The 20851-nt window shown below is 33.5% G+C and overlaps 1 protein-coding gene across 2 annotated transcripts in view; it reads right to left on the bottom strand.

The window, feature by feature from the left end:
• Positions 1–2040: 2040 nt before the first annotated feature.
• LOC129798174 (uncharacterized) overlaps positions 2041–20851 on the bottom strand; it is a 237517-nt gene continuing 218706 nt past the window's right edge. For both annotated transcript variants that reach the window (XM_055841183.1, XM_055841182.1), the window contains exons 6-7: positions 10505–10724; positions 2041–3144 (exon numbers count right to left, since the gene is read on the bottom strand). In XM_055841183.1, the coding sequence (XP_055697158.1) occupies positions 3044–3144; positions 10505–10724 (321 nt within the window). In that variant the 3' untranslated portion in view covers positions 2041–3043. The remainder of the gene's footprint in view (positions 3145–10504; positions 10725–20851) is intronic.

Raw genomic sequence — 20851 nt, 5'->3', positions numbered from 1 at the left:
GGCATCTGAGTGATTTCAAAGCGTTATTATGGGAAAAATCAATTTTTTCATACTTAAACGGCAAAATCGGAGTGATAGCGTAGTCTGAGCGGAAAATGATGTATGGACGAAATGTAGAGACAAATGTGCTCTACAATTATTTCGAAGTAATCATCAAAATCGGTTCAGCGACAGTCGAGATAATTGAGGTTATGTGATATTGAAATTGGTTTTTCGACTGTGGCGCCCCTGGTGTTGGTCCCACGAAGTTCAAATATTCTAGAAAGTTGTAGCATTTGGTGAGATCTTTCGTTTGAGCCCTCATTCATCAAAATCGGTCACATAGAACCGGAGATATGATTTTTTGAATTTCGTGAACTTTGACCCCTCATACCTCCGGTTCTATTGAAACCACAGCGCACATACGCACCATTTTGGAAACGTCCTAGACTGGACTACAACATACTAAAATTTCATTAACTTGCACAATGCCGTTTTTGAGAAAAGTGACTTTGAATTTCGATGAATTTTGACGCTATCACAGCGCCACCTGTGGTGACTTTTTGAACTTCCATCTGAAAGTGCTCATCGAGACGAAACCAAAAAGGTAAAATTTAGGCCGCTATGTTAATTAGAACCGGAGATAGAGGCCGGTCAATGTTCGAACTTTGACCCCTTATAGCTCGGGTCAGGGGTTATGGATCGACTTAAGGTTTTTTTTGTTTGATAGGTATAATCAACGGCTACAACATACTAAAATTTCAGCCCGATCGCATAAGGAATTTTTGAGTTATTTAACTTTTAAGATTTAAAAATTTTCTTTTTAATAATAGCGCCCCTATCGGTGGTTTTATGAACTTGCGATGTTAGAAGGGGAAGTGGCATTTCACGAGAGCTTTCCAAAAAGCCCTCACTTTTTAAATTCTGACAATTAGAACCGGAGTTATGGCCATTTTAAGAAAATATTTTTGGACCCTTATAGCTCGGGTCAGGGGGGTCGGGGGACCTTAAGTTTGGTATTGATGGAAAGCTCTAAGGCCCAGCTATAACATACTAAAATTTGAGCCCGCTCGATGCCATAGGGCCGGAGCTATTGAGAAAACAAAAAAAGGGGGGTCTTCAAAATGGCGGAAGGAGGGGTGGGGGGTGGGGGGTCAATGCACCATGTTGCAATTTTCATACGATATTTAACCTTTGCCGAAAACCGCAAGTCGATATCTTTTTTAGTTTAGGAGCTATTAAGCTCCAAAGAGCGGCCGGACGGCCGGCCGGCCGGCCGGGAACGTAACTTAGCCCCCCATATATTCGTGATCAGGAAGTGGCGAAACACATTTTGGCCAAGTTTGAGCGCGATCGGAGGACATGAAATTTTGTTAGGATTATAGTAGGTGAGATTGTTAAGAATCTCACCTAATATACTCGTTTATGGGTATTGTATCTATTGAATCGTTGTGAAGCCGACAATTCTGTTATGCACTCTGTAAATTCAACCAATTGATCACCCCCTGCTGAAAGTACATGACTCGTGCGCGAATATCACCAGTGAATGATTTTAATTGTTTGTAAAAATATTGCAAAATCGCCACAATAAATTATCTCATTGATAATTTATGCATTTTATGTGGCTCTATATTGTTTTTATTGATTGTCTGCCTGATTTTTTGGACAAATCAAGATGTTTGATGAGTGGCAATTGAATTTATTGTATTGCGTTTTATGTTTTGTCTTTGTTCCCACCAAAATGACCTCATGCTTTTATTAATATTGATATGCTAGCTGGGCCAAGTTCAATGATTTCGAAGAATTACCTGTGATTTGCTGTCTTCATTCCATTCGTGCTAAGTGCATGGGTAAAAACAATGTCAATGCGAAGTGAATTAGTATCCAGGAGAGTAAAACTTGTTTTCAGCTGTTTTATTTCTGTGCCTCATCACGCAAGAAATATTTGTAAAAGAAGCTCCGCAATGTGGAGATAATTCATGAATTTTTCAAAAATGGACAGAATACCAGCAAGAGCACATTTGACGGGAGGATGAAGGATTGCAAAAGGAAGAATTTGATTTATTGAGTATTTATATTTGAAATTTATTTCCATTCATATTTTTTTTTATTATTATACAATAGTTAATATTATACATTAATTCCTTTTAGCATTTATTCGATTTTTCATATCAATTATTTGAATAATTTCATCCATTGTTTAATCCTTGCCCTTTTCATGCTTCATTACATTTTTTTATTGTATAAACATTGAAATTTAATTAATTTTCATGTTTTTTTGCATATTTTATATTCTCGTCATGATTTTTTTTTTGATTTACTGTATGGTTATATTTGTGACACTCTGAAGAGACATAAAATCAATTTTCTTTTTCTGCAAGTTATACTATTTTTTTTAAATTTATTTGACAATTCCTTCGACGGAGTAAAGTTTATGTTCTTTTTTAGTTTATTTATGAATAAATTCTTAGCTTTAGAAGAAGTTGCTTTCGATGGAAAAAAAATTCGCTCTTTCGAGGACGGACAGCCATTTTACATTGAATTATTTCTATACATATTTTCCTCCATCAGCAAGTCTTACCATAAGATATGATTATACAAATATAACACTTTGCAATCTTATGAGAAAAATAATAGATTTTTCAAAGGAATAAAAGGTGAGACAAACTTGAATATTTACATTCTTTTGATCTCTTTTTCTTTTAAATTACTCTACCTATTTATCTTAATTGATTACTGCTGTTGCCTCTTTATAATCTTTACAATGGAAATTATGTCTTTCATTCTCAGCTCACACTTAATGGCTCTACCAAAATGCAATGACATTCAAATATAAAATTCAATGTCACATTATTATAACTTTACTAACATTTTCCTCGATGATTTCTTACGATTTTTCTTTGTCCTATACATTCCAAGAAGCTTCTTAAAGTGAAGTATTTTCATTGAGTCACTGTCTCACAGAATTTTTCATCATCAAACACAAGTGAATAAAATTCATCTTTTTATCTTATTCTAATCATACCATCTGCTAAATCTAGAAGAATACTTAATAATAGAGTAACTATCTCACAGTGAGACGACGCAGCAGCATAAATGACGCAATAGACGTTAATGAAAAGTACCAGTAATCTGCTTGAAGACAATGTGATCGAGATGAGGTCACTGTCAAGACAAAAAAAACGGTGATACAATCCAATTTTATTATCGAAATGTTAAAGCAAAATATTCTAATCCAAAACTGAGAACATTTCAGTGAGTAAAAATTCAAATTAATCTCAACGGCTGAGGGGACTTTGAGCGCCAGAATTTATGCAATTTGCACGAGCTTTTTGGAATTTGTGAGATGGGTGGTATACGCCTGGTGATCAGTGGAAAATTTTCCGAGAAAATACAATCAATTTCAATAATTGTCATGTTTTGCACAATAATTGGATTACTATTCCACCGAGGAAAACACTTGTTAGGATTTTGGAATACGTGAAAAGTGTGATACACTTTGAAAAAGCCATAAATGTGTTGAATTGAAACGCACATGGGGCCACAAAATGTCATATAAATATGAATTTTAACCAAAATTTCCAATCAATACATCCCAACTTGTGCCCTTTATCCCTCTTTTTCATCCAAATGCAAAAAGTGCTGAATTATGGAAATAAATCTGGCAATAGAGGAGAGAGTCCTTTAAAATGTTGCTACAACCCGTACATCTACATATGAACTCAATAGGTTTGATAGCCAGAAAAAGGTCATCAATGGGGTAGTAAAACAGCAAAGAGAGAGCAATAATATTGAAAAATATTTTTGTTTATTGCCTCTACAGCACAGTGATTCTGCTTTTTGCGTTGAACACGTACAAATGATATTTTAACGCCCTCCAGTTACCACATAGCATACCCTTATTTACAAATACCCCAACTTTCCATCACTTTCACCCCTATGAGTTCATGTAATTTAATGCACATTCACCGAATGCAAAAAAATCTAGTGCAAATGCTTTAACAAAGATGGAAAGTTTTTTTTTCTAAGGTTTAAGGGGAAGTTTAAGGCTTCGAGAGGGACTTTCCGGGCTTAAGGCTTCGCACACATTATGGCTACACTGAGAGAAATCCGAAAAAGTTAAAATAACATTCTGGAAATGTTTATTTTACCCTGCATCATTGATCCGAAATCGGTGTAAATATTATGCTTTTTATGTGTATTAGGGGTTAGAGCTACCCTTTTTCATGTTAGTTTTACCCTTAAAGAGGTGTAAAATTAACATTAAAAAATGTTGATATATTTTTACACCTAAAAAGTATTAAAGTTCCGAGGAAAAAAAGTTATTTGCATTCCAGTTTTTTGCTCAGTGAATATACAGTGGGTGTCAATAGTTTGTTGCCTAATGCATGTTTGAGAAATCAAGTAAAAAAAAATGATAGAAAAAAATATTTTTTCAAATTTTTCTTTTTGCAGATGAGTTCCCTGTAATCCGTAATTATTATTTATATTTAAAAAATAATAATTAATTTTATTGCATATCAAAAATAATTGTTTTCCAAAAGTTGGTAAATTTTGAAAAATCAAAAGTTTGTTGCCTCATTTTAAAAACTAATTCAAAATGGTCAAAACATGCAAATAACTTGATGTAAACCTGTTACATTTTGAGTTTATATCATTTGAGAGGTGTAAATGGTGGATTTATACATTTTTAAAGTTGTCAATGGTAAATATCGGTGGCAGCCAAAATCCCGAAAGCCAAAATCCCGAAAAGGCCAAAATCCCGAAAGCCAAAATCCCGAAAGCCAAAATCCCGAATGTTCAAAATCGTGAATGGGATGAAATTATATGGAGGAAAATGTTCAGTATGATTTCCCATGACACCAAGGATTTTCCTTTGCCTCCAGAAAGCGCGGGTGCAATCGTGGGAGTAGCTATGACACTTTTAAGAATTCGGGATTTTGGCTTTCGGGATTTTGGCGTTCGGGATTTTGGCTTTCGGGATTTTGGCTTTCGGGATTTTGACCGGGACCCGTAAATATATCTTCGGTTGCGTCTACCTCTGTCGTATCTGCATTTATTTTGTGTCAGCATTTTACGCAAGAGCTTGTAATGTATTGTAGCTTGCAGCAAATGCAGATACAAAACAAATGCAGATACTACAATGGTAGACGCAACCGACGATATGTGTATAAGAGTGATGATAAATAACAAAAAATAATCTGTTTTTTGATAATTTATACTTTAGGTTAAAATGGCAAATTACAAAAAGATAAAAGATGAGAAATTGTCTAGAGATACTATTAGAATGAATCTGCGTCATCAGTCGTCAAATTTTATGTAAAATTGTGTCAGTGTATGTATACATAAAATATTTAAAATTTATGGTAATTTTTTCACTTAATTTCTCAAACATGCATTAGGCAACAAACTATTGACACCCACTGTATTTTAATAGCCACTCTTAAGTCATACATTTCCTGCAAAAAGTAGGTCAGATTCATTAAAGGATCATGCGAAAATATAAATTGCACAAAGCCAGAATATGTGCGAACCCTGAGAGTCTTCCTTCACTTATCAAAATAATTTTAAAATGAAAAATCTGACAATTAGAGGAATTCCTTGTAATTTGAGACAGTTTGTAATTTTGGACACTTTGAGGACAACATCGTTGGAACAACCTACGTTTCTTTCTCATAAACAGGATGAGGACTTGCTAACTTAAGTTCTTAAAATAAACAACATTGGGCATCCGATTAAGGCGGATTAGCTGTCCAAAATTACAAACAATATGTCCAAAATTGCAATCAAATTCTTCTCTACATTTTCATTGAATTTTAAATGTATTATAAGATTAATTTTAGGCAAAGCAGAGACGATAAAATATTTGTCAAGATTCCAGACAACACTTCTGAAAAGACATAACGAACAGCTTGATTTGTAATGAAAATGTTGCGCTTCAAACTTAGGACATTGCTGCTTATGTGCACCCTGTCCTAAATTACAAACACTTTCGGAATTACCCAATTTTAAAAACAATAAAAATAATTATATTTAAAAGAAAAGCAGTCACTGGTAAAAATAAAAGGATCAAATTGATCCAAATGTGATCCTTTTGCAAAGGATGGATCCAATTTCGAACTTTGAATGCACATTTATCATAATAGAATATGTCAATTTGATCCATCCTTTGCAAAAGGATCAAATTTGAATCAATTTGATCCTTTTATTTTTACCAGTAGTGGCTAAATATTTAGTAAAATAAGTTAAATAAACTCAAAAAATAGTCATTAAGTTCTTTTTTTAATTGAAAATTAGTTTGAAAAGCAAACTTAATTTTCCTCTCAATTCTATATCAAAAAATCTAATACCGATATTTAAAAAAAAATCTGTAGGGTAAATTAACTATTTTCCGAAAAAATAAGCTCTTAAACGTTATTTGTGCTTTTGGGAAAACAAATAATTTATGAGTACGAACTAGTAAATCTAGTAAATCAAATAAATTTACATTTTATTTAGTTACAGAAGGTATTGATAATAAAATTAGTGATTTTGAATTGATTAAGCCCATTAAAAATCTGATTATGAATAGCTAATCAATTTTAATTGGATATTTCAAATTTAATTTGAATATAGAATTCAGTACAGTGAATACAGTAGGAAAACGGAAAATAGCGAAAATTGGAAAACCCATCCCTAATAATGTTTCTGAAACTTTCATAGCATAGAATTCAAAACAAATCACCTTGTCAATTACCCTTTTATACATATTATTATATGTATATTCGGAAGTCAAATAAAGACGGTTAAGAATTTTAAAACATTTTTATCTGCGCAAAATTAGCTAAATTTTAAGTAAGATCTTAATACGGATTTGATTTTAGTACATTTTTACCGAAAATAACTAAAAAGTAATTTAGTTTCGGTCATAAAGTTAAAGTTCCATGTCAATAACAGTGTTGCATGTTAATGTGTCAGCTTCTATATGATTGCTCGTAATAAACTTTTAACAAGGGAGCTATGTATTAAGGACGAAACACACTCACCGTTAAAACAATGAAATAGGGGAAACTACTCTTTATTCGAACGTTCATGCCTCCAAATAATGTGAATTTCTTTTATTTTTTATGAAAATAATATAAGAAAATTGAAGAAATAAAACAAAATTTCGATAAACGGTAAGCAAAAAAAAACTGCACGATTACTTTCTATTACAATTTGTTTTGTTAACTGTTTATCGAATTTTCTTATATTATTTTCACCTAGTGCCACCGAGTATGAGATAAGATAATACGGTAATCGAGAATTTGCGTAAGAATTGCAATGAAAATACGTAAATTAACGAAATAACGTGAGCATTTTACCAGAAAATAATTCAATGCATACACTGAGAAAAAAACGGTGGTTCGATTTTATTCCTCATAACTTTAACACTTTTTAGGTGTAAAAATATATGAAAGTTTTTTAATGATAATTTTGCACCTTTTAAGGGTAAAATTAACATGAAAAAGGGTAACTTTAACCCATAATACACCTAAAAAGCGTAATATTTACACCGATTTCGTATCAATACTGCAAGGTAAAATAAACATTTCCGGAATGCTATTTTAACTTTTTTGGATTTCTCTCAGTATAAGTATGATAAAATAATTTCAGAAGTTGAAAGTATGACTAATAATTTTATTTAATTTAAATTAATAAAAATTAATACTCCCTCCGTTCCGAAATAAGTCGTACGTTTGGCGAAAAATTAGGGATTAAGGAATGGTTTCAGAGAATGTTTTTGTTATTTACAAATATCTTGTGTATGAACTATCCTCCATGTTCAGGGATAATATGAGGATCCTATCGCGATGGTATGTTGAGGATTCGATATGTTGAAGTTGTCCATTTTTCGCGTATTTTTCAAAGAGCTCCGGTAGATAGTTAATTATTTAAAAACGGACTGTGATTAACATTACAGGCTAGAATTTGTTCTAAATTTTTTGTATGCACAGTAGAACTCAACAGTTATTACCGATATGACATTTTTTATTGCTCAAATTTTGCAGAATGAGCAATAAAAAGAATATCCTTTTTTAATGTGTTTATGTATCTGGATGCAAAATGGTGAGAGATGGGGACTTGGGACCTTCAGAGAACCCCCCATAAGTTGACCCTGGAACGATTTATATGTTTCTCTGAAACATATTCTGAATTGAAGAAAAAAATCGCACGACGTGTTTTCGAGCAATCCCAAAAAACATGGTTTAGAAGGGGAAGGAAAGGAGTGGGGGCAAAATAAAGAACATATTAATGGTCCCAGGGTCAACTTATGGGGGGGTCACCCGAAGGTCCCAAGTCTGTATCTCTCACCATTCTGCACCTATTTTAGATTGAAAATAAAACGCAAAAATAAGACATTTTTAAGACATTCGTTCCTCAACATACCATTAAGACTGGACCCCAATTTTAGTACTGGACATTAGCAATAGTTCTTTACAAGAGATAATTGTTGATACATAAAACATTTACCAACAAACTTTCCCTTAATTCCAATTTTTCCTAAACGTATGACTTATTTCGGAACAAGATTTTTTCCCAAACGTACAACTTATTTCGGAACGGAGGGAGTATTTGTTTTTAGCTTTTAAGTCTTTCTCTTAAAAAAGTTTCGCTTTAAACTTACAATAATTTACTTTAGAGGTGACGATAATGAAAAATATATAAATCTTATTGTGTGCTTTGTTTCAAAAGCATTTTACTTTTCCTATTTTAAATATTCCTTTTGCCAAAATGAGAGAAAATTAATTATAAGCTATTTAACGTAATATAGAATAAAAAAAACTCATGGTTAATATCTCTTCTAAAATTTGGTGCGATATTTTTTTTAACATTCTTTCTTTACGATACAATATTCTTCCGTTGAGGATTGGAATTTTTCTTAACCAAATTCTAAATTCTTAACCAAAAAGAATTCCTTAATGTACTCCTTCAGAATTCTCTAAGACATTATTTAGAACTAAAATTTTTATAAGCCGCTTATAAGTGCTCTCTATTCCATCTCAGCTACTATTAAAAATAATGTGGTACATTTTTAAGGGGCTTAAGAGCTTCAACAGGAATTTCAAAACAAAATTACCATTATAACCCTTTTAAATGTGCTTTAAATTTTCAAGTTCTTTGTTGTGTGACACAGCTATTTGCTTTAAGCATTTATGTTTTTTAACTCAATTTTAAAGATCATTTCACGATTAAACTCCTTCAAATACCTACAAATACCTACTGAAAGTTCAGTGTGAACGTGGTTTGAACTGTTATAAGAATAATATTATATATCACTGTTTCTCTAGATAAAAGTTGACAATAAAAAAATAAAGAAAATCATATTTTTCAAATTAGAGCAATAATAGAATTGTATAACGTTATCTAAACTTCTTTGAATATATTTTATGGTTACCGGTAGGTGTCCCGACTAAAGGTTGTCTAGTTTTTATAACTAGTATGTTTCAGCCCTTAATGCATTTCAATCGCAACTGTTATTTTAGACAAAATGAATTTGTATCCTGAACTACATACTTTGCCATTCAATTGCACTTCATGATGGATGGTGCATATGGTCGTAATATTCAATCCGTGAGAGAGAATTTGAGCATTACAACATTGTTTATCAAACTTGTTTCAATAAATTACTGAACAATTCAAAGATTTTATAGAGAAAGTCAGGGTAATTTCAACTGATAATAAGCTTTAAACGTTCATGAAATTGCATTCTTATGTCAGTAAAAAAAAGTCTGAAAATCAATGAGATTGGGAAAAGATAGCTTAGAAAAATCGAGTTTTCTAAAAGCTTTTGGCTTCAACTCTATAATTTTGATCGCTTACAATTAGAATCTTAAGCCACACAGCCACAAAAGCCACTGAGAAAGAATTGGTGGCCGAGCCAAAAACTTTAGAAAAATCCAATATCCCTGTATAGGTCAAGCTTATTAACAAATTCGAATACTTATTTCTTGGTTATGTTGAATACCTTTCAAGGTATTTTACAGTAATAATGAGGATAATATTGGAATACTTTATTTATCTTTTGACGGGGGCGAAGGTCAGCTAGGATTCAGGGATCCATTGTGCCTAAACAAATCAGGAAATGTATTACCGCACTCTTTTAGTGAAAAGAGTTCCTATATATAATGTACTTTCCAGTGAGGTTCGAGAATATCCCCTAGGGATTCAAAAGGATTTTCAGTAAGGTATTAAGTAGTTATCAAATTCTTGAACATAACCAGTCGCAACTATGGTTACTGTCTATTTCTTTTGTTGATTAACTGTTTAATCGGAAATTTAGCCATAACTAAAACCTATTTCGTACAACAGTTCATTTTGTATTCAATCTGAAACATTTTCCCTTATTTTAAACAGTAAGGCAAAATTATCTCTATAAAATATAAAGAGATCCAGTACTTAAATGACCTGACCAGGCAAATATAAACAGAGGAATGGGGGGCAGTCGGTGTCTGGTGAAAATCAAAATCATTCAGTGCAAATGTTAATGAGAAAATTCACCAACCTCGTGCTGGAATTGGATCACGCTGCGGAACACCCAGCTCAAGTTCCGTGTACTCCTGATAGAGATTCCCAATTTCAGCGGTACACCGCAGAACCAGACCTGTACCAACACTGGGTACTGGACCCCCAAAGTGGCTGCTCTGGAGCTGCAGCCGCAGGCTCGCGTAGGCCAGTATGAGGTTATCTGTAGTCTGATAGTACTGTGTCTCTCCGTGATTTATCTGTGAATGAGGAGAAGAGATACTTTGAGCCATTTGAGAGTCTTTCGAGGACAAAAAGGACAGATGCCGGGATATCCTTTCTTCGTGACATTAATATGTATTTGTCAGTTGATGAATCAGCAAATATTTCTCAGATCCATATTGAAGTTGTGAAGAAAAATGAGAATACAGGGATATTGAGACAGAATCATACATGAATATCCTTTTTTTTGTCAAACCAATCTATTTGGGCCATCTTTTCCACGTTTAGCCTCAATTTCATCCCATTTTCTCCTCATTCTTCCTTTCATGCTCCCATCTCTCAAAAAGATCTGAGCTTTTGAAAAGGGAAAAGGAGAAAAAAGGCTTCTCATTGTTCAAAATGAGCTTATAAAGTTGTACTTTTTCGAGTTGACGAAAGGAGAAAAGAAAATCTAGCGTATTCTTTGGTTTATCATTGAGAATTTATCCAACTTCCTGTGGGAATTATACTGTTGACTCAGATCGTCAGAAGAGAACATAAGAAAATTAACCCTATTTAATTGTTGTTTAAAACTCACAAAAGTAGAATGAAAAGTTTACATATTTACTTAAGAATTAATTTACCAGCACGATGTCTGGTGAAGGGAGAAGGAGTTGATGAAAAAAAATCCATTAATACGATGTTCCACTTCAAAAGTCAACCATCCACTTTGGAAAATGAGCCCGCAGGAGAAAAAATATGAGGAATGGAAAAAAAACCTTTTTTTTTCTTTAGAGAGAAATGCAAGTTGAAAAGATATACTTTATGAATAACATAAAATAAGCTCTTTATGAATCATTTTATATTGGGAGACTTTGCAAAGATAGTATTCATGTCATAAAGTTATTATTATGTATGGAAAATATATTTTTTTATTTCATCTTTTTAGCATTTCGTATACATTGTTTCATTTTACGGCTTTGCTTTCGGCATATAAATTAAATTAAACTTCTATTGAATTATCAAAAGTTAAATTGAAATAAACTACAGCTCTAATTAATTTAAATTGAAGTAAATGAACAAAGAACTTTAGTATAAATACAAGATTATCTGAATGGCCTGTTATTTCTAGTAGACCTATTACGATTATATGTGGAGCTCATAGGCAAAATTGAACATATCCTATGCTTTAGCCATAGGATATGTTCAATTTCGCCTCTGAACTTCACATTATCAAAGTTTGAATTATAACGAAATAATAATTAAATACTGTAAACTCCAATTTATTATTCCCTAAATTATTAGATTGAAAAAATATTAAATAGTGAATTCCACAGAAAAAAAATGTTGTAAAATATTTCCTTTCGTTCCCTCGACTTTCGATACAGAAGCGCAAATATCCAACAACTACTGCCTCATATTATATTAAATCTTCCTTTCAACGCGTGATCAAAGAGTGTAAAGTACCTAAAAAATTTTCAAATCTTGATGAATCCTTTCACTATAGTTCCAGCAACGTATGATCCGGAAGCCTGAGGTGCATACTTTCCCAGAGTCAACATTTTAAAAAATTTTCAACCTTATAATTTTAAATCGATCAACCTGTCGATTTTTTTATTCCAGTTGCATCAGAAACACTTCTTCTGGCGGATTTAAGGACCACAACGGTTTGTTCCGGCAATAGTTGCAGCCACTATATTTTTTTGACCTTTAGGGTAACTATACTTAAGATGTGCTTAGTCGAAAGTCTTTAATTAAGTACTTAGTGAAAATGGTTATCATGCCCTTAATGCAAACTACTCAACTAAGTACTTCTACAAAGGCCTTAATTAAGTACTTTGTGTTAAAGCGAAGCAATACCATACTAGTTTGACCATTCGCCATAAGATGTTGACATTTGTCTCTCTTTCATATATTTTTTCCATAGTTGAATGTTCTGCAACTCTTTTAAATTAAGTCATTAAGCTAACAACTTATTGAGCCCAAACACAAGTAGATTTTGATTCTCCAATAGTGTCTTGGATGAAAGGTAAAAGGAACTCTATTTGCACAAAAAGTCGTTGAAGTTCGATGAATTCAAATTCAATTTCGGGTTTTCATACTACATTTTCGAATAATGTGGGGAAAATTTATCAAATACCACACTATAAAGCTGACAAAAGAGTTACTCAGTGATTATGGAGTGAATAAATAATGGAACAAGAACAATAAGCGTCGTTGTTCTGTTTCTTTTCCTCAAAATGTGAAGACCGACACATTTTGACACTTGAGCACTTCGAAATTCGAACAGGATGTACCTCAGCCACCTTGGGGAATTATCAGGAACTAAGAAAGTTTCTTTTTTGGCTTTTCAAATAGATTTTCGAATTTTTCAAGATCTACTTGTGGTTGATAAGATTAGATACTTAATCTTTCCGTACAGAGGTAGTTCTTGAAAAATTCGAAAATCTATTTGAAGATTCAAAAAAGAAACTTTCTTATTTTTTGATAATTCCGCAAGGTGGCTGAGATAAATCCTGTTCGAATTTCGAAGTGCTCAAGTGTCAAAATGCGTCGGTCTTCACATTGTTGTGCGGAAAAAACAGAACAACGACGTTTAGGGGAAACTGGGGCACCACCAAACACGGGGTACCACCAAACACTAATTTTTATTTCTAAACTACTTGGACCATCTCGACCATTTCTTCAGTGGAAAAGCATTCCTATAGTGCCTATAAATTCCTATAGGCCTTATCCTTTGAAGTCGAATATCCGATTAAAAAATCTCAGTGTTTGGTGGTACCCCGTGTTTGGTGGTGCCCCAGTTTCCCCTACTGTTCTTATCCCATTATTTAATCACTCAATTATTTAATCACTGAGTAACTCTTTTGCCAGCTTTTTAGTGTGATATTTGATACATTTTCCCCACCTTGTTCGAAAATTTAGTATGAATAGTCGAAATTGAATTTGAATTCTTGGAACATCAACGATTTTTTGTGCAAATAGAGTTCCATTTACCTTTTATCTAAGACACTATTGGAGAATCAAAATCTACTCGTGTTTGGGCTCAATGTGTTAGCTGGGCATTTTATTGATTTATTAAAATACTCAGCTAACGTAAAGTGCCCTAAGGCGATCGGTTCCTCGACTTGACCGGTGGCCAATTGTTGAATGTTTGATGGTCATTTTCTATGAAATTGTCACTGATTCATTCTCCCTCTGTCCCAAAAAAAGTCGTACATTCTTTTATATAAAATGTACCAGCAAACATACGACTTTTTTGGGGCGAAGGGAGTATTATATATGGAGTAATTGACCTAATAATGTTACATTATAAGCTAAATATTATAGCAAGTACAAATAAATTGAATAAATAATTCTACCGGTCGAGTTGAGGAATCAGTCGACTGAGGGCACTTTATCTTATAAGATTCCCCGATTTTTTCATAAGTTGTATATTTTATTAGGTGTAAAAAATTAGTAATTAAGAAGTAGAAAATTATTCAATGTAGTCTTTTTCCGAGCATCCTACAGAGGTAAAAGCTAGAATAACACAAGGCAAGCTGTTACTAGCGCAATGTTGTAAGCAAAGCCGTTATAAGTACTTATTAAGTCCTTAATTAAAGTATTTTCTGGGTGAAAGTAGGGACATCTGCCGGTAAAGAGTAGACGTTGGAATACGAAATGAGATTTACTTATTAATAAGCTGGAATCAATCCTCTCGTTCAATAATAACCTTCCCGATTTGAGAACTCTCTCCGATTGAGGTTTTTTCTTTACCGATTCGAAGGTATATCAGAGAGAACTTACCTAAAGAACCGTTGGAAGTTCGAACGTTTAAACCGACGAGTTATTCAAAAGTGAACAACCCACCCGGCAAATTCTGCAGAAATTCATCAGATTTGAAAATGTAACTGCCGAAAATTCTGCAGAATTTCTGCAGAATTTTGTTCTAAAGGTGGATCCGATCGCGGTATGAAAATTCTGCAGAATTTTCTGCAGAATTTCTACAAAAAATTTTATGAATTTTCGGCACTTTCCTCAAGATGTCGTTCTGTCAAAATGGACTTGGAATATTTTCTCTGAAATTATTTATCAACTTGGTAGAATTTATAATCACGATTTTCATGATATATTTTATATATAAATACCGCGAGGGTATGCTGTCTATAGAGAAGGATTAAATATCAGTATTAAACATACTCCCGACCGAAAATTCTGCATTTTTTGATAAATTGTACAAGAGTTTTCTTGAGAACAAAAAAAAATTTACGATGTGATTTTCAGCTGAGGCCTTTAAAATTATTTATTATTTGTGAAAAAATTATTCTTTTCATCTCATTAAGTATATTTTCGTCAATTTTTACAATAAAATTTTGGGATTTGAAATAACCGTCTGTAAAGCAACCATTAGGTAACGGGTGTGAGACTTCGCTTACTCGAGACAAATTTTGATAGCTTTGCTTATTTGTCGTTACGATCGCTAGTGCGGTTTTTGAATGATGGCCGTTAAAAAAGGAAGAAGAAGAAAAATTGCGGAATTGCAGAACGAAGTTTTGCTGGGAAGTTCATCAAAAGGACATTTCTTTGAATGAAATTGCAATTAAGATTAAGACATTCTTACATTCTAAATTTCCACAAAACTACACAAAAATTCACTTAGCGCAGCAAACGTTTGCACACTGTTGTTGATATTGTTGACGATTGAAGTGTCAAGAATATCGAAATTCAAAATGGCAGAACAATCAGCGCTAAAGCGGCGGGTATATGAACTTGCACTTTAGGCTTCCGGTAGATTTTCGAATAGGTTTGGCTTGACTTTGGGATGGCTTTGTTTCTTCGAAAGGTTATTACTGAACGGAGCCAATGTGTTCCATTTTTTAAGTAGGCAAAAGTATTTTAGTGCTTATTAAGAAATAAAAAAAGTTTGAGGAATTAAAGGAGTGCTTAATATCCTTGAGGGAAAGTACTTATAAAGTGCTTAGATATAATTGCTTAATTAAGTACTTAAGGAAAATATTTTTCATGTCATGAGTACATATTTTTTAATTAGGAACTTTTACAATCTCCATAATTAAGTACTTAGTAGTAAGTCATGTGATATCACTTGCGCTGTTCTCCACAAAGCGCTGACTCTTGTTTTCTTTTCAAATATAATTTTTCGTCCACCGTCATCTTATTTTTACTCATTTTCTAATCCAAGTTTTCTATTTTTTCTCCTTTTCCTTTAATTGTCTTATACTTTTAAAACATTTTTTCATATCCTTTTTTTCTGTGCTTCAAGAAAACTCTGATCGCTGGTTGCACAATAAATTATTGAAAAAAAAAACTTAATTAGCAAAACTTGAAAACTTGTGAGAAGGATAAAAAAAAGTCCATAAAATCTTCAGTGGTGATGGTGACTAATATTATAATGTTTTTTTTTGTATTTCAAAAAAAAGATAACTTGACTATCTCTGCATATTAATTATTTCGTTGCTCATGGCTCGTGTGCAAGAAACTCATCTACTGTTGTGTATATTCAGACACTTGTGAGAAAAAACTTTCGCTCTAAATTTAAATTTAATTTCTTCACAGAGAAAACCGGTTGAGACACCTTTTCCGGAGCCTTTTCTTTCCTTACGTGATAAATTCACAATGAAATAGTAAAATAATCCTCATCTAACACACACTTTTGCATTTTTTTTCGGCGAGACTATGCAATTGAGTCAATGAAAAGTTTGCGAGAAAACTTCAAAGTTTCAAGCTTGTCTGAGATAAATAAAGAAAAAAAATTGCAAAAAATTCTACAAAGGACTTCTTGTCTGGGGGATAACTTGAAGATTTTTCTTATCGTCTTAATGAGTAGAGAATTCAATAAATTAGAAGACATTTAAGTAAATTGTTCCGCATCCTCTGTGAAGCTCTAATTCACCTTTTTTTTTCATCTGATTGTCAACAATACAAAAGGCATTACCGACCCAAGTCGCCAAGGAAGCGCGCAAGTTGCGAAAAAAAGCTCAAGTTATAAATCTTGTGTGAGTGGAATGGAACAACAATCCAAATGGAGAGTGCAAATGGGCAGAAAAGTAGGTATCTCGCAGATACCAGTCACACACTTTTAAGTGCCAAAGTTCCCGGCCCCAAACTCCTTTTTCCGTGACTTGATGACACTCTCAAGTGAGGATAAGCGAAAGGAATTCCACCCATGGCAGAAGAAGCTTCTTCTCACCACCAGATTGCGAAAGAACAAAGTTATAATTGCTAATTTATAGTGCGCTACTGCAGGCTTTTGCCGCCTCTCAGTTATCCTTACTTTGGGGATAGAAAGGGAAAAGCTCCACTTATTTGCTGCTCCCTGATGCCAATGCAATGAAGATTAATTTGACACTAGACTCCAATTTTGTCTTTTTGCTGCTTCATTAAGAAAATTACGCCACACATATGAAATTCTGAAGAAATACTTTTAAAGTTTCTCTTACACGCACAAAAGGAAGAAATCCTTTTGATATCACTGGTTTCTGACGATGACAATTATGTTAACAAAACTAAAATTTAATTAAACTTCTGTAGAATTCACTATTGAATATTCAATTTTGATAGCACTGAAGAAACTCTGTAACTTTCAAAACAAAAATTGATGCCAAAGTTTCTCAGCTTTTCTTGATGCTCAAATTCGTGATCTACAAATAATATAGTCAAGTGTGCTAATCCGGGCGCTTCGCTATCTGGATTGTTTATGACTAATCCACTTAAAATAATATTTTTATTTTTATTTCCGTAACATAGTCACTACAGTAACATAATATAACTATTCAGGTTTGAGAAAAAGCAAAAATAGTATTTTTATCTATTAAATAAGTGAGTGTAATTGACTAATTTCAATCTAGTGCCAGCTGGGTTCTTCACTAAAAAAATTCTAGCAGTGATATTTTCGCTAATGACACCTCGTTGATTGAAAACATTTATTGTTTCTTCCTTGTGAAAAAAGTATTTTAAACCCAAAGGTTTAATTAAAAGTGAATTAGCGAAAAGGCGACCCAGTTATAGTGCATGCTGACTTATTTTAGTATTATCATTATTTTATAAATTTTCTTTAATATTTCTGATAATTTTTTTATATTATGTTTCTGAATGAAACAGTGAATAATTCTATGGTTTTAGAAGAAGTGAAAAAAAATTTCATCAGATTTTTTAACGATTTTGACAACTTGTTAATATGATTTTTCTCCTACTATCCTCATCCTCTTCAAGTCGTTTTCAAAACCATATTTCTATTATCCCTCTATAGACGTCTTTCCTGTCCTTTATTCCTTTAGCCTAAAAGTCATACTATTGATCCAAAGGACAATGGGCAGAAATGTATGGGAGCTGGTCCAACCTTTCACCAGAGACGGGACTAGGCCCATTTTGTAGATACTGATGTATAACTTAAAATTTACCGAGACCTATCAAAAAGGATAGTCAGTCCTTGGGAAATTCACGATATCCTTCAAAAAATTTGTAATTTTCATAATAATTTATTTCTCAAAAACGGTATAACCAATCTTAATGAAATTCGAATCAAAGTTGATGTATGACTTAAGCTTTAAATAAATATTTTTAGATTTTTATATTTTTAGGTTTTTTCTCTGGTTGCTTACAAACTAATCATATTTTAAAGACATCGATAATTACAAGATAACAAAACGAAGACTTTTTTCGTGTGCTGGGCAACCATCGGTATTTTCGGAGTCCGAAGAAACTTAGTCCATGGCTTCAAGTTTATGAGATTTCCTAAGAGTTTTTATGAAATGGGTAGAATTATTTAATGAAACTTGCTTTTTCTCAATAACGATATATCGTAACCGTAAGTTGTTGGTGCCACAGAACGATGTCTACATAAGAACTAAAGGAATCTTTTCCTAGAAGAAATCATATCCATGTCTCTCTATTTTCCTTGCAATTATCCAGATTTTCCTCAAATATCCTGGAATATCCTTTAATTCCATTAAAAGTGATGCGTTGTTTTGTTATGGGAATAAGCCGACGTTAATTGTAATCAATTAAACCCCGTTCACTCTCATGTCCTATTGTAATCCTGACCAAAACCCTGAACGAGTCTCAGTGAAAAAAATTTGAAGACTTGAGTGAGTTTTTAAAAATTGTTATGTATTTAAAAATTGAAATAAAAACGGCTCCTTCTTTTTGCTCCAGCCACTGATGAAGGCTTGGAGACCGAGCCGAAAGCTCTGGAGATAGTTGATGTGTTTCCCTGAGTGAATGTCTCTTCCCGACGACTTCCGGATTTCCCTATTATTGCGTTCTTTTATATCCTTTACAGAATATTTTTTTTAAATGAGCTAGAATTGCTGAAAATATAGGGTTCAAAAGGCACCATTCTTAAAAGGATTTTAACAAAAAGTTCAAAGTATATTGGCTTAATTAAAATACTTTTACTCTGAACTTACTATTCAATGTATTTAAAGGGACAGATAATCCTAACCGGCTTATGTAGGTGAGATTCTTAACGTGAGCTAACTCGGAGTGCATGCAAATTCGATTTAGAGCTGAAGTTGGGAGACGCCATTCAGTTATCTTGAATCAAATTCGTGAAATTATACAAATTTTGTATTTAAACCAAAATATCAAGGATTGGGATGAACTGGCACAAAAGTGATATATGGGTGAAATGTAGACCAGAATGTACTCTATAATTTTCCTATAGAACATGATCTCATCGATTATTCAGAAGCCAAGATAATCGAGGTTTTTTGTTTCTTAACTTGTTTTTTCATCCAGAGTGCCCCAAGTAGTCATTTGTTGAACTTCAACAATATCAAGGAATTGTTGTATTTTGTGGGACTTTCCATTTAAAACCCTATTTTAAGTGTCTTAGTGGAGTAGAGGCAGTCAAATTGGCATCTGAGTGAATTCAAAGCGTTATTATGGGAAAAATCAATTTTTTCACACTTAAACGGCAAAATCGGAGTGATAGCGTAGTCTGAGTAGAAAATGATGTATGGACGAAATGTAGAGACAAATGTGCTCTACAATTATGTCGAAGTAATCATCAAAATCGGTTCAGCGACAGTCGAGATAATTGAGGTTATGTGATATTGAAATTGGTTTTTCGACTGTGGCGCCCCTGGTGTTGGTCCCACGAAGTTCAAATATTCTAGAAAGTTGTAGCATTTGGTGAGATCTTTCGTTTAAGCCCTCATTCATCAAAATCGGTCACATAGAACCGGAGATATATTTTTTTGAATTTCGTGAACTTTGACCCCTTATATCTCCGGTTCTATAGAAACCACAGCGTACTTACGCACCATTTTGGAAAAGTCTTAGACTGGACTACAACATACTAAAATTTCATTAACTTGCACAAAGGAATTTTTGAGAAAAATGATTTTGAATTTCGATGAATTTTGACGCTATCGCAGCGCCACCTATGGGGACTTTTTAAACTTCCATCTGAAAGTGCTCATCGAGACGAAACCAAAAAGGTAAAATTTATGTCGCTATGTTAATTAGAACCGGAGATAGAGGCCGGTCAATGTTCGAACTTTGACCCCTTATAGCTCGGGTCAGGGGTTTTAGATCGACTTAAGGTTTTTTTTGTTTGATAGGTATAATCAACGGCTACAACATACTAAAATTTCAGCCCGATTGCATAAGGAATTTTTGAGTTATTTAACTTATAAGATTTAAAAATTTTCTTTTTAATAATAGCGCCCCTAGCGGTAGTTTTACGAACTTGCGATGTTAGAAGGGGAAGTGGCATTTCACGAGAGCTTTCCAAAAAGCCCTCACTTTTTAAATTCTGACAATTAAAACCAGAGTTATGGCCATTTTAAGAATTTTTTTTTGGACCCTTATAGCTCGGGTCAGGGGGGTCGGGGGACCTTAAGTTTGGTATTGATGGAAAGCCCTAAGGTCCAGCTATAACATTCTAAAATTTGAGCCCACTCGATGCCATAGGGGCGGAGCCATTAAGAAAACAAAAAAGGGGGTATTCCAAATGTTGGAAAGAGGGGTGGGGGGTGGGGGGTCAATGCACCAAGTTGCAATTTTCATACGATATATAACCTTTGCCGAAAACCGCAAGTCGATATCTCTTTTAGTTTAGGAGCTATTAAGCTCCAAAGAGCGGCCGGACGGACGGACGGACGGACGGACGGACGGACGGACGGGCGGACGGACGGACGGACGGACAGACGGACGGGAACGGTTTTTAGCTATCCATTTA

The sequence above is a fragment of the Phlebotomus papatasi genome, chromosome 1 (assembly GCF_024763615.1).
Source record: "Phlebotomus papatasi isolate M1 chromosome 1, Ppap_2.1, whole genome shotgun sequence".
In the NCBI taxonomy this organism is placed as follows: domain Eukaryota; kingdom Metazoa; phylum Arthropoda; class Insecta; order Diptera; family Psychodidae; genus Phlebotomus; species Phlebotomus papatasi.
Note: the sequence above shows the minus strand (reverse complement) of the source record. Positions and strands in the feature narration are given on the sequence as shown.